Source organism: Limanda limanda, chromosome 19 (genome assembly GCF_963576545.1).
Source record: "Limanda limanda chromosome 19, fLimLim1.1, whole genome shotgun sequence".
Classification (NCBI taxonomy): Eukaryota; Metazoa; Chordata; class Actinopteri; order Pleuronectiformes; family Pleuronectidae; genus Limanda; species Limanda limanda.
In genome coordinates, this window is record NC_083654.1 from 2,813,370 (window position 1) to 2,828,044 (window position 14,675).

The 14,675-nt window shown below is 42.4% G+C and overlaps 1 protein-coding gene across 1 annotated transcript in view; it reads right to left on the reverse strand.

Annotated features, from left to right (window-relative positions):
- Positions 1 to 8,852: 8,852 nt before the first annotated feature.
- The window catches only part of LOC133025546 (ubiquitin-conjugating enzyme E2 E2-like), a 62,007-nt gene continuing 56,184 nt past the window's right edge, over positions 8,853 to 14,675 (reverse strand). The window contains exon 6 of the mRNA XM_061092235.1: positions 8,853 to 9,020. Coding sequence (XP_060948218.1) covers positions 8,923 to 9,020 — 98 coding nt within the window. The 3' untranslated portion in view covers positions 8,853 to 8,922. The remainder of the gene's footprint in view (positions 9,021 to 14,675) is intronic.

Below are 14,675 nucleotides of genomic sequence, written 5' to 3' on the forward strand. Positions count from 1 at the left end.
ATGAGTGACTGTAATGCACACAGTGTGTATATCTGCCAAATGAAAACTGAACACAACACTTATTCAACTAATTTGTTTATGATTTTTATTTATATATTTATTAAATATTATATCTTCTATATTTGGAATTTATGTTGGTAGAAAACTCAATATCTAAGGGATGAAATGCACAGGAGTAATAGCTCATGCCATAGACTCTAATATCATTATTGTCAATTTAGTTTTATAGCTAAAAACTATTTAAACCTTTATTATTATTGTTATTATTATTATTATTATTATAAATTGTTTGTCGTTTGTTTTTTTTTGCTGCCATTTTTGTCCAGCTCCATTGCGACCGTTAAAGAATATGCGATAAAGGTGATAGATGGATGAATGTGTTATTACTATTACTGTTTTTAATATGATGATTATTATTATTATTATTATTATTGTTATTAATATAATTTTCCATATTGGAAGTGTGGTCAGTTGTCGGGATGAATGTCAGCATTTGTGGTCGGGTTCAAACTCTCAAGTCTTCCACTGAGGTTTAGTGCCTTTATTTTGAAGAGCTCAATCATGCCTTTTCCGGGATTATCGCGCACGATGAACACGAGCTCGCCGGAAGTGTTGCTCCAGCAGCAGACGGACCTCCTGACAACGTCATACAAACACACACACACACACACACACACACACACACACGCACACGCACACGCACGCACACGCACACACACACACACACACACACACACGCACACACACGCACACACAGGAGCTAAAACTCTTCAACCATTGTAGGCCCTGAAGGGATTCATGCTAAAGTCTTGTGAGGTTGATGCCTCATTTACTCTCCTGTGTGTCTCCATGACCTCACCCACCTGCAGCAGGTGTGATCCTCTGCTCCTGCTGGAGATGAGATGTTATCTTCCTCCTGCTCAGGGTCAACCAGAGAGCTGCACACATAGAACACACAGACATGCTCCAGCATCTCCTCTGTGGAGGATGCATCATTACCAGGCCTCCTCATTACTTGGAAGTAATACATTGATGCTGCTGTTAGCCATCAGCCGGAGTTACTGTCTAGCAATAAACACAGCGGCCGAGTGCACGAGTGACACTTTTATAAATGACATTTTACAGCTCACATATGACATCTGTTGCAGGTTAAATAAACATTAAACAAAGTAATAACGTGGCCCTTTTATTGACTTCTCACAGCATGTCGCTGTAGCTCAGTGCAAAGCTTCTTAGCAAGAGAAGGTTTTGGAGAACTGTCAGCCACTGAGTTTATTTTCATTATTATGTCTTCATGTGACAGAATATGGGAATATAACATTTTGTGAAGGATAGAAACTGGAGTCTTAGAGTAAGTCTCCAGGAAATCAATGTCCTCTGAAATCATGGAGGCATGACTGTGTGTGTGTGTGTGTGTGTGTGTGTGTGTGTGTGTGTGTGTGTGTGTGTGTGTGAATGGTCTGTATTGATAAAGCACTTTTCTAAACTTGATGACCACTCAAAGTGTTTTTCAGTACAGTGTTTGCAGTTCATCTATAGGCAGCACTTCTAAGGATATGCAGAATGGGGAAGACTAACCAACGACTTTCTGCTTAGAGTACGACCCGGTCTATCCCCTGAGCCACAGCTTCCCCACAGCTGTGTGTGTGTTTGTGTGTGCGTGTTTAAGTTAGTGTAGAAATTAGTTTATGGTAGTTTGATTGCAGAGAGTTAGTTAGATAGTTAGTTATGTGTTTATTTAGAGCAAAAATAAGAACATCTATATTAGCAAATATGGAAAAGGCACAGCAAACAAGTGAGCTTAAACAACAAATGCTCAAAAATAAAGAAACAGTGTCTGAAAAGGAGTAAGAAGGTCCTATCTATGTTGGAATGTCCACCAGATAATGCGGAAATAATAAAGGGTTTTCAAATTAGATACATGTTTTAATGCAAGGCCCCTCTGGAGGTAAGATTGTGGAGTATTGCAAGTGTCACCTTAAAGCCCTTGAGTCCACACACTGGTTCAGACTGGGTTAACTAACACATGTGCACTGTATGAGTTCATGAACAACTCCTCATGCTGCCTGCGTCTGCCACTAAAATGTAATAAAAATATATAAATCACCCACACGCTGTCTAGGTCTAGAGACTGTTAATTCTGTTTGACATATTGACCTGCTTATAACAGCATGTGTCTAATAACTGACCCCCCCTCCCCCACTCCAACACAACACCTTGATTCACAGAGCCAGTTTGGCCGTTTCTCTCCTATTGATCACTTACCAGTGCAAGTGGACCATTATTATCCATTATTATCCTGCAGCGTGTGAGGAAGGGAGGATGAGGACTGCCCCCCCCCTCCCCCCCTTCTCACCTCCACCCCACCGGTGTGTCAACTATAATTAACTCTCCACTGCTGCTCCACTTTGCTGGTTTTGCAGCTCAGCCAGAGACTAAAAACCACAGCCGAGCGCCGCGGCCCCCCCCCTCAGACACGGCTGCTGCAACCAGGGCCATGGACCAGTGTTAGTTTGTTCTGTAACGTGCACGCTATGTTTGCAGCACACGCAGCATCAGTAACCCTAACCCAATGCTCTGCTGCTAGTTATTCAGCCCCTTCAGTGTCTTTGCCCCGGCCTGTTAAATCAAATAAGAAAATAAAAGCCATCTAATATCTTGTTTGTGTAAAATGTGCTTGTGTGAACTTGTGTTAAGTTGTGTTGATATATTATCAAATATCTTGTTTCTGTGAGATAACTCTTGTGAACTTTGCTGAAAATATACAAGACTTTGTTCACAAAAGACAATCAAATATAGAAAGTAAACTCCTGTTAATTAATATTAAAGTCATATTGATCTTTTGTTAACAAGACATTAGGTAATATCTCGCTCTTGTCTGCACAAGTTATTATCTTATGTGAGCAAGATACAAAAATATCATGCTGCAGGACTTTGGGGAAAGAATGTAAGTACATAGATGTCTCAGCCATTATTACAGCTTCTCAATCCACTGTGAAGTAGAAATCACAAAATTACGACTTAATGGCCACAACAATTAAAAACCTGCTGCAGCATGTGGGAGATCACAATGACAAATAGCTAAATCTATTGATAAATCATAACAAAAAAATAGTAATACCTTCTACCTGTATTTTGATCAACTTAAAGGCTTTGACTACTTCTGCTGTCTTTTTCCTCCTGGTCCCCCGAGTATAAAGTTTGCAGAATCCAATGTGAGAACACAGCAGGGGTTCACTGGAGTCTGAGCGAGCGAGTGGGGAGATGGTGACACTTCTTACACATGACAGACAGAAAAATGAAATATCTACAGGTGGAAAAGTCATGTTCACGAAGGAGTCACTGACAACGACGTCAAGAAAGAGCCGATGCTGGTGCTGATGAGTTGGAAAACTGCCCGGAAAGTCTGGACCCGATTCTCCGGAGTTCCTCATGTTGCTGTTCATGTCTGAAAACAGTTAAGCAAACACTTTCACACTAAAAGTTAAAGTTCTTGTTCTCTCTGCTTTGTGGTTACTATATACCACAGACTTTTCTGAGTTGTTATGTTTTTCCACCGCAGCCAGGGGAGGAATTTAACGTCATCACAGCTTGTGGCAGGAGGATGTACTCTGTAAACCCTCTCATGCTCTCATGTCCTCAGTATAGAGTCCAGGTGCTTTAAGATCTACAGAGTTCCCATGAAAACCTGCAACACATTACATGTGAACTGTCTGTCCACACGAGTTGTGTTTGAAATAGTGTCTCTGCAGCAGGGGGGGTAAACGTAGTGCCTGTCAGTATTTTGGCTCATGGCTGCAGACGTAATGGAAATTTCTGTAGCTGCCAGTCAGGATAGTTGTTTTCTCCTGGTAATCTACTTTAATTATAAACACATTCTGAGTGCAGGAGGGTTTTGTTAAATTAGAGGAGGATATAATGAAACTGCAGAAACGGGGTTAAATACCTTTTGACTTAACATAGATCATCTAATTAATTAAAGCCAACTTTATCTCTACTGATGAAATGAGCTGATAGAAAGCTCAACAACGCACTTATCATTAAATCTTACCTCAGCTCAACTTACAGCTTCACTCAGGGCTAAGTTTCTGTAACAGCATCCAGTAATCTAATAGAAATGTTAGCCTGTACATACAGGGTTTGATTGTTTGCGTTGCTCGGGGATGTTGCATTGAGTCAGAGCTAAAGAAGACCCAGTGTATTTGCAGCCCTGTGCTGGGACCACTGCTGTGCAAACACAGTGGTGTCATTGAAATGAAATAAGCGGCATGTGTTTTTTCACACAGTGCTGAACACAGCCTTAGAAAGTGTCTCATCAGAAAGAACTTGGAAACAGTAGTCACAGTTGTAGCTGTCCACACATATAATAAGCTGCTCAGACATGCACTGAAGTCCGGACATGTTCCTGGAAGGGGCTGTATGTAAGAATGCAAATGTCTGAGTCAGTTGCTCCTGACATCTTCCAGCTCTTTTCCTGCCAGAAGTCACAGTGAGCGCGTGGGCCTGTTGATGACGCTTCTAACATTCGATGGATGCAATTTTGGAAAAAATCCAACACACACAAATATCTCAGGATGAAAGAGAGGTGTCACATAGATGACGCAGACAAATATGTCAACATGGAAAGAAGATGAGATTCAAGAATGTTTGGCAAAAGGGGCCAACACCGGTGGACCTTAGAGGTAGATTCAAGGGGCTGTACACTGCAGGGAAATGAAAGAACAACACAGTGAAAATTAAAAAAAAGGCATTTTACAGGTGGTATAAACACGTCTGACCAGCAACATTTTCTGCTGCATTCTACATATGTGGAAGACAAACTCCAGAACATTTCCGGGACCAATTTTAAGGAGTTCATGTCTGAAACCAACCCTTAACATTTCACTTTTGTCCCTTATTGATCGAAACTGATTTTCTTCGTTCTATATTGACCACTGTCGGTCCAGCAAGTATAAAAAATGTTGATTTGCTAAACTGAGTTGTTTGTAGTTAGAAGGTCGGCGGTTCGATCCCAGTTATCCTCATTCGGCAGGCTGACGTGTCTGTCGGCAACATACTGAACACAAAAATAGCCACTTCTCATAGAGAAGGTGCTGCACATAGAAGTATGTGTGTGAATGGATGAATGGCAAAATAACTCAGTGGCCAGACCAGAACAGTGCCTTATAAATACAGAGCATTTACCATTTCCCTTTGACTCTTCTTGTGACTTGTGACTTGACTTAGTCTTTTGTAACAGGTCATGAGAAATTGGCAGAATCTATAGATAGCTACGTTATAACTGTAACAGGATTTAGTTTTGTACGAGGTGCAGGCACATGTGTTCACCAGCTTATTTGCAGATGCACGCGACCGCTGTCAGTAACAGTCAGAGCTGAGATGATGATGTAAAAAGGCCACGGCTCATGTGTTTTGCTTTCACAGATTTCACAGATTCAGCCGTCATGACTCACACTCAGTGAACGGGCCTCGACTCTTATTTGTTGACTCAGACTTGGACTCGAACGCTGGGGACTCGATACTCATACCTCAGGTTTTACAACTCTACTACAATAGTGATCAGGGTGTTAACATGGAAAAACAGATAGGAGACAGCTGCTGTCCACATGAGCTCCTAGAGGTTATCTGCACAAAGCCACCATCCTGATTTCCTGTCCTCCTGTTGGCCACCCTGTAGTAGTACACTTAGCCCACTGGATTTTGGTCACAAGAAGGAGCAGCAAGTGGAGCCATGCACTTCTTTTTTGTCCTAGATTATTCCCTTCAGGCTACAGGCAGCACTGTAGAGGTTAATGTCACTGAGTGGAGCCTGAAATAAACGTCTGCAGACACTTTTCAGAGCGGAAACAATATCCGCTCCTCCTCTGCTTGTTTTTTTTGTTTAATTGAATCAGCACTTTACTTAATATCCTCCGAAAGAGGCAGAAACAAAAGAGCAGTAAAGCGTCAAGCCACTAAATGTGCAAATAAAACGTTATCTATCATCTCTATCAAAGAAATGAAACCTCTTTTAACTCCAGGCTCAGCGCCCCCACTGAAGAGGATCTCTAGTTTTGTTGAATCCTCGCCTAAAAGAAATTGCATGCTTTTATAAGGTCATGTTCACAGAGCAGAGCGCTGTGTAGAAACAACAACCCCCTCATTCACTTCAATCAGAACACTGTGTAGGAACAGTGAGGGCTGCCGGTGCAGAGCATTAAACCGTGTGCTGCAGTGCACTGCTGCGAAGTGTGTATCTGCACATTCCTGTTAGATTACTTAGTCACGTCAAAGTGCTAAATCATAATGACTGAGAATAAAATGACTGCTGCAGTGATAACATTGCAGAGTGGCCCTTTGTGATGGTATTATAAACACTGTGCAGTATTTTGACAGCTGATAAGCCTTCAAACTCATGGATCTATTACTCCGACTCACAGTCACATTTACTGTCTGACTGAGACAACCTGGCAACTCTATTTCTAGGGTTTCTTCAAAGGTTTCAGACAGCTTAGGTATGATTTAATTCTGACTCAGAGAGCTTTACAAAGATTTGTGAAGCATCTGCACAGTTTCAAATGATAATTTTCAAAAACAATAAATTCTGCGCAGGATTTACTTATACAATTTACTTATATCTGACATATTGATAAATACTAACTCTCTGGGGACGTACTTGTGGGGTCTTATCTTCCTTAGCCTCAGGAGGTAAATCATAACATTTTAAGGTGAAGACATGTGAGGTTAAGAGGGAGGAAAGCAGTAGTTTTAGGTAAGGATAAGGCAATGTAATGTCCTCTGAAGTCATGGAAACACCTTTTTTTATTCACCTATTCGCCTGAAACCTACTTGTGTTACTGCCAGGTCTTCATTAACACCGACTTTGGATGTCTCAGGACTGATGTCAATATCAGGTCTGAACAGGGCCTGAGTTTTACAAAGGCAAGGAAACTCTGATTCCTAACTCAGTATCGACTGCTTTCAACTAGATCAGGGGTTTTCAACTGGTTTTGTCCCAGGGACCACCATTCTGACTTGAAAGTAATCCGCGGCCCACTGATGTGCCTTCGCACGAGCGGGCCTAAGGAAGTTTTAACATTTGGTTTTCCATGTTGGTTTTATTTAAAAACCTCAAACAAATCTAGAAAAATCTGTGAAAAAACAACAAAAACGGTTGATTTTCAGTGCTTAAGAATTGAAAACAAAATTAAAATGCAGTTTGTAGTTGTACTGCATTTCAAAACCATATGTACATCTATATATAACGTTCATGACTTAAATGTACAGACATGTAGCCGTCATGTTGAGAGAACGTTAAAGTAACAGTGATCAATAACAATCAACATAAACTGGGGCAACTGAAGAGGAAAGATGACAAAGTAATGCAGAATATGTCACAAATGATAATCATACATTATCACACGAACAATTGAGGCCTACTTAAGTTTAACCTCATGATCACCAGCACCTTTATATTATTTTAGACATATTTTTTTTATTTTAGATATTTTCACGATATTCAAGAGTAATCTGGAAATGTGTTTAAATATCAAAGCGAATTTTGCGGACCCCCAGCAATGCCGTCGCGGACCACCAGGGGGCCGCGGACCCCCGGTTGAAAACCCCTGAACTAGATGAATCAATAAAAAAAATATATTATCAGTCTTTGAGTTTTCATAACTACTTAGGTACCATTTATATGACTTCTGCACTGCATGTCCAACTCGCAAGAATTCAAATTAATACGAAAAAAATATATAAAAATATCAAAATCACATAATTTTATTTTAGAGGAAGAGAAACCTTGACCTTACTTCATCTAATCATTCCGCTTTCTGTGGTGAGCCCTCAATGACCTATTTCTAACAGGAAGTGGTCTGTGTGCGCACACATGTAGACACATATGCACAGCCTAATGAAAACCTGATCTCTAAAATTAACCATGACCAATTGCATACCTAAATGTAACCTTAAAACATGTCTTCACCTTAAAATGTAATGATTGACGCTATGTGGACTTGCTTTTTGTCATCATAAGTAAGAACAGCCCCTATAATATGACAGTGTAGACAGATTTAGGTCCAACCTAACCTTAACATGAGAAATATGGGGACCACACACACACACACAATCACATATTGAAGCAACAGATGGAGACAGGATCTGTCACATTACAGCCAGTGTTTAATTGAGTATTCAATGAGTATGTATTCTTACAAGGCATTAAATGTACAGCAAACTACCACTATCATCTTACACAGTGATGGGCTCACTCCATGCCAGAACTCTGAACTCTGCGGGACAGAAATAATACCATGACCACATGTCCACTGTAGGAACACATATCCTGATGCCATGCACTAATATTAACCATGAGCTGTAAAACCACTGGAGGGAAACAAACTAAACAAACTCACTCTGTATGATCATTTTTACATGAAACCATCACATGAAATGGGAAGAATACACAAGCTCTATTAGATAGAGAAGATGACAAGGGTGGCAACAATGTTATACACAATGCAATAACAATAACAACAACATCAACAAGAACAATAACAGTATTAAAGCTTTTCATGACCATATCAACATTCAGTGTATTGGAAAATACAATCCCAATAGACTCTTTGTATAAAAAAGAAGCTTTTCAAGTCAGCATGGAACAAATAACAGTTCGTTTCTCAGGGACGGGGGGGCAGGGTGGATGACAGGGGCGGGTGTGCTTCCATAGATTTCAGAGGAGGGGAGATGTCAGAAGTGTGTGTGTTCGTGTGTGTGTGTGTGTGTGTGTGTGTGTGTGTGTGTGTGTGTGTGTGTGTGTGTGTGTGTGTGTGTGTGTGTGTGTGTTTGTGTGTGTGTGTTCGTGTGTGTGTGTGTGTGCGTGTGTGTGTGTGTGGGGGTGTGTTGGGTGGGGTGGAGGGGTCCTGGTGCAGTTGAGATGATCTATGTGGCGTAGCGTTTGGTCCACTGTTTGGCTATCCTGTCGTGCTCAGCTCTGTTGGTCAGGTACTGTGTGGCGATGCTTCCCACCAGAGGGTCGGCTGTAACACAGGAGAAGTGAAATCAATGAGACAACAAATAACAACTGTAACAAGTAATATTTTGGTTTAGGTAAAATGTTTGTTTTGTTTGTCTGTTAGTCAAAAACGTCAGGACTGATTAACACATAACTTGGTGAAAGGTTGCAGCATGGGTCAGGTCATTAAATTCTAGTGTGAATAGAAAAATAAATGGGTGGATACAGGAAGTTTCTTTCACTTTTCTCTGCAGCGTTTCCCACAGAATTCAATCTAACTATGTCAGTAGGGAGGGTGCACGTGCACACGTAGGAACATCGCTCTCATGCGCAACAGAGTCCGACTGACAGCTACACAGACTAAAGAGAGAAAGACAGGTCATCGTGGGAGAGAGAGAGAGAGAACTACATTTCATGCCACTTGCAGCTACGCACACAACTTGAGCTAAAACTAAGGGGTCTGACTGACTGTCTGCGTGGATGCTAACAACTTTATGGACTTGCTGGTGGTTATGTGCCAAGAAACGGAAAAATATTGTAACCGCAAAACGGCAGTTAAGAAAGAGCTAAAAAAGAAAATCTTTATAAGGAAAGTAATAGGTCTGTTACACATCAAACTCACCTCTTTGTATTTTGGTAAGAAACACTGATTCTAATCATTACTGTAAAAAACAAGCAGGCACTTTTAAATTTTAAACTAGTCCAATCATCTATTCAGTAATGAAGAGGATGGATACTAACCTAACATTCTACAAGGTGTCTTCATTATTATTTAACACCTTCCAATCAAAGGTTGTTTTAAGGTTTACACAAGCAGCCATGCAGCTGTTTGACATCAGATGTACCTGCCAAACTCTGAAGTGGCAGCCACCTGCAGCCAGTCACCTCAGCTCCTCAGCATGCATGGGGAGTTGTATTACAACCAGTGGAAACCACAGAAAAGGCATAAGTCAGGCAGGGCTCTATCATTCCTGTGGTCGGAAGTGAAGCTTGTATCCCATGACGTACAGCACCTTTATCGACGCTAAAGTAAAATGCACATGCTGTTATAAATCTGAGGTGATCGCGATGGGCTGGCAGCAGCGGGAGCATTCGCCCTGTGCCTTCACGTCTGTTGATACACTGCACACGTCCGATTGGTCAACATCCACCATCATGAATTCCCTCCGGCTCCTCTATTGATCGTGCTGCTGCTCAGTTCGTTGTGCCGCTGGTCAATTTCTCAGTGAGGTGACAGAGAGAGAAACAAATTCCCGGAGCCTCTCGTCCACTCTTGCTTGGCTTCGCTCTGTCTCCTGTGGGGCCTGGCCTGCTGACTGAGCAGTGTGATAAGCTTGGCTGAGCATACAGCACAAACACCCCCCCCCGCACTAGTCCCTGCTAGAGTTTCAATGATGAGGGGCTTTCACAGGCGTATACCCAGATTTGATGACGGATGAACGGTTCCCTGCATGTCATAATGGTGTGGCTGGAAGCATCTGACTTCAGTAAAGACGTCTACTTGAATTTCTTCTGAATTTCTCCAGTTATTTTACTCATCATATCACGACTGTATTATTTGATCCTTGCCAGTCTTAATAGAAACTGTGCTTTACATCACAGTTGCCTTTTCACTCATTACGCAGCCCTTCCACATCGAGCCCTTTGCCCTTTGTCTGTCAGTCATGCATTTCATTCCCATGCTGGGGGCACAGCCGTTAGGGAGCATTTTAAGGTTCAGTGTCTTCCCCAAGGACATTTTGACATGCTGACTGGATGAGCAGGAAATATAACCACTGACCCTGCGACTGGTGAACGTCCCACTCAACCTGCCCCAAAACCCAACTACTTACTTTGATCAACCCCATAAATGTATTTAAGGAGACTGTTACCCATTTAAAGTAAAGGCCGGCGCATGCTTCTGCGTTGTCAGGGGCCCGCAGGCACGCAGCTGTAACGCAGGACTCGTTGTCATGTTGCCATGCAATTCCCCACCAGAACACTAGGCGCAGTAATGTTTTTTTTTGAAGTCGGCTCTTCTTCGTGTGTTGCACGAAGAAGAGCGATTTATTTACATCGCCACGGCGGCTCCGCAGAGCCTTTTTCTGGCGGAAAAATCCGCCGGTTAGTGACGGGTTATACTAGTGGACATAGTGTCGGATCTCTTCTGCCAAGTGCTCTTCTATTTGGTCCATAGTCGTTCTTCTAAATCTTCCGTGGTTTCCGGGCATGAACCGGAAATGCGACTCCGGAAATTATGTAGTCAGCAGACCAATCACAGCCCTCGCGGCCGGGTGACGCTTGCGGGGCTTTGCCGTCTAGTTAGAAAAATTGGCCGAAGCACGTAAGGACGTAGGAAGGGCCGTGAGGGGCCCGGAGGGCTCTTGCGTCTCCGTTCCCGTGAAAACGCAGAAGCATGCGCCGGCCTTAAGGCTGTGATGACATTTCATATCCAGATAACGATACCTGTCATTAGTCATGACTCTCGTTACTCTTTTCTCGACTGTGCAAACTGGCCCCATATCTTTGTAGTGTAGTTGCAATCACAGATGTTACCTGCCTCCAGTTTCATGACTCTCTGAAATGCGTTGTGTCAATCCTCCGACATCATCGGAGTTCTTTTGATCACATAACAATTCCTTAGTGACTCAAATCTATAAACCTTCTCAATATTGTTTGACACAGTTCTTGTGTAGGAGGTAAAAGAGTCCATTTCCATGCACAAAACAGGTGGATGGACATTTTGAATTTGTGTCTGAAACACCTTTATCTTTTTTGTTGAAATCCTCTTTATGTCCTGATAGCCATCAATAAATAAAGTTGTCTAAAAAAAAAAAGGAAAAGCTGGTGTAGATTTGATGAGAGGGCCGATAGGAGGCGGTGGGATGTATCTGTTGCATTTTTTCAAAGTGTAGCCTTATCCTTCTATCTTCTCAAGTATTACCAACCCTAGCCTTAAGTCTCAGAAGTCATTTATCATACAAGAAAGGACATTGCGACTTGATACAAAATGTCCTTTGATGAGACACATCTTGGATACAACCAGACTTGTTTTGATCCTCTGTAGAATGGAACCACATAATATCTAACCTCATGACTTCAACAGTATATTAGGTTTGAGTAAGGATTCTACACTGGATTTGGATTTTAAAATGCTGTCAACTTCAGTCTTTTCTCTTACACATAAGGACACATTTTTCGATCACTTTGGTAATAACACAGAAGCCAAACAGTTTTTATCTCACATAATCTGATGTCAGTCCAGATATTCAAGCCTCCTTTAAAGGCACGGCGAGGCAGGTTTTACTACGGCTTTGACAGCCTGAAGCTACTGAGGAGCAAAAAGCAGACACCTTAATATAAAAGACTGTCCTCATATCTGCCAGAAATATGAGCTCACTCACACAGCACCAGCAGAATTCAATGAGGAGGAATCCCTCAGGGTTTGAAAAAAAAAAGCATTACATTTTCTGTTGGGATTTTCTGCAGAAGTTGAGCGAGAAAAAAACGAGGAGAAAAAGGGAAGACATGCGACAGGGATGGAGTTGAGCCGTGGTCACGCTTCGACCCCAAATGAGCCACGAGAAAGCCGCAGGTAGAAACCAGCTTGAGGGTCCGTGATGCTGGTGTTCAGTGTGGGATGACGACAGGAACGGCAGCTGTGGGAGGGTTGATTAACTGTCATTCCATCCACTCCCCCCCCCCCTGCTTTAATGAGCTACATGCCAATGATATCCGCCTGCACGGGAGAGGCAGTCGTCAGACGGGCGGAGGTGGAGAGTGAAGGAGAGATATTTTTAGGGTGGTTCAGATCCAGCGACCACGTTCAACATTTGAAGCAGGGTAAAAAAAAAAAGGTTTTGATGAGGCAAGCGGCAGAAAGAAGCACAGGGTGTGGGGGTGTTGGGTAATGGGGAGGAGGGGTAATGGGGATTTTTCTTTTCTTTTTTGGCAGGAATGGGGTGATGATCGAGTCTTTTTTTGTATCATACTTAAAAGGAATTTCCGGAACATCTGAAAACGCTAAGGTGGTGGAGGAAAAGCTATTCTCATTTTCGCCCATGGAGGAAGAATATCCGCTGCTACATTTATCAAAGAGCAATCCTCACAGAGAGGTAACAAGCTATCATCAGAGGTCTTCACTATCAGCACTACTCCCCGTGCTCATTCCCTGCTATTGACATGTGAAATCACCTGCCATTCTCCTGGCCTCTTCTCTTACCTTTCTCTCTCTTCTACACTGGCACATTCTTTCTTGTTTTGTCCCTCCCCCCACACACTGGTATTGATGCTTTTATCACCTCTGCTTGCTCAATGTAATACTTTATATCAAGAGACATTAACAGTATTTGTACCTTAGGCCCAGTGGACCCATGTTTAACTGGTCAATAAAAGACAGATTGAATTCCCTGTTCCTCCAGCTGTGGTCTTGGCACTGCTGGTAAACTGGGCCATAATGGATCTAATTAGCTTTAAAAATGTTGACGTCTCAGTGAATGGTGTCATCTGTTTACAGGATTGTGTTTAGCCAGCCGCTCCCCGATATATATTGACTGGACTATAATGAAGAGAGTCTCAGCTCGTGCTTTACTACACAATATTTCAAGAGGGCGATACAAATGGTATGAATATGCTCCGATCATTATTTATGCTTCTCATTCCACACATTCACACCAAGTGCAGCAGTGGTTACTGAAGAGAAGAGCGATATCTGTTGCTGTGTAAAAGCCTCAGTATTAATCAATCAGTGCAATCCTCTTTCCATGTAATCAGCAGGGGCTGAGACCTTCAGACACTTTTGATTGAGATGTGAAGGTAGTCAGAGTAGAGCTGTTTTCAGACATGTCCTGCTGAGGAACTCCGGAGAATTGAGTCTGGACTTTCTCCGCAGTTTTCCTTTAACACATGCACAACGCAGCAGGAGATATTCTGCTTGTGACCCTAACCCTAACCCGTATTAATTCCGTTTTGTCTACAGCACACTGACACCGGCGTCGGCTCCTATCACCACAAACTCTCTTGGTATCCGTTTACTATTTGTTTGTTTTTAATTTTTGTGTCCACCACGTGAAGAGAAATCATCTCTCGCGTGAATCCAGTGGGGAATCTCCAGCTGTGTTCTCACATTGACTTTTGTGGACTTTGAGCAGACTTAATACTGGGGGGGGCCAAGCGGAGAAAATCCCCAGAAACTCAGGAGGCTCTCACTCGGACGTTTATGTTCGCCCATGCACCTCCTCTTGAGAAACTGCAGGTTAGGCTTCTCTTCATTTTCACACTTTTTTCATTTTACACAACAGACTGTAAGACCACAAATGATTTCAAGAAGTGACTGCTTCCCCCATTTGTATGATTAACTGCAACAAGACTACAAAAGACAAACAAAAGACATTTTTCGCCGAGACACTCCGATAAAACATTGAACAGTCTTAACTCAGGCGCTCTTGAATAAGGTCCTCCACTTGAACTGTGTGGAACAGGGATTGATTCATTGAGTCAGGGCTTTTCCTGCTCATTCAATTGCAGTGGAAAGATATGTTGACACAGCAAATTAAGTCAATAGATCCTGTTGAAAGGGCTGAAGATTCAACAAGCAGAGTTTCTATCACTGCAACAAGCCTGTCTAACCTCTACGGATCCCGCTGCACTACACAGAGCCGGCTTTACTCCTCACAGGGACACATTTCTGAATACATCATTC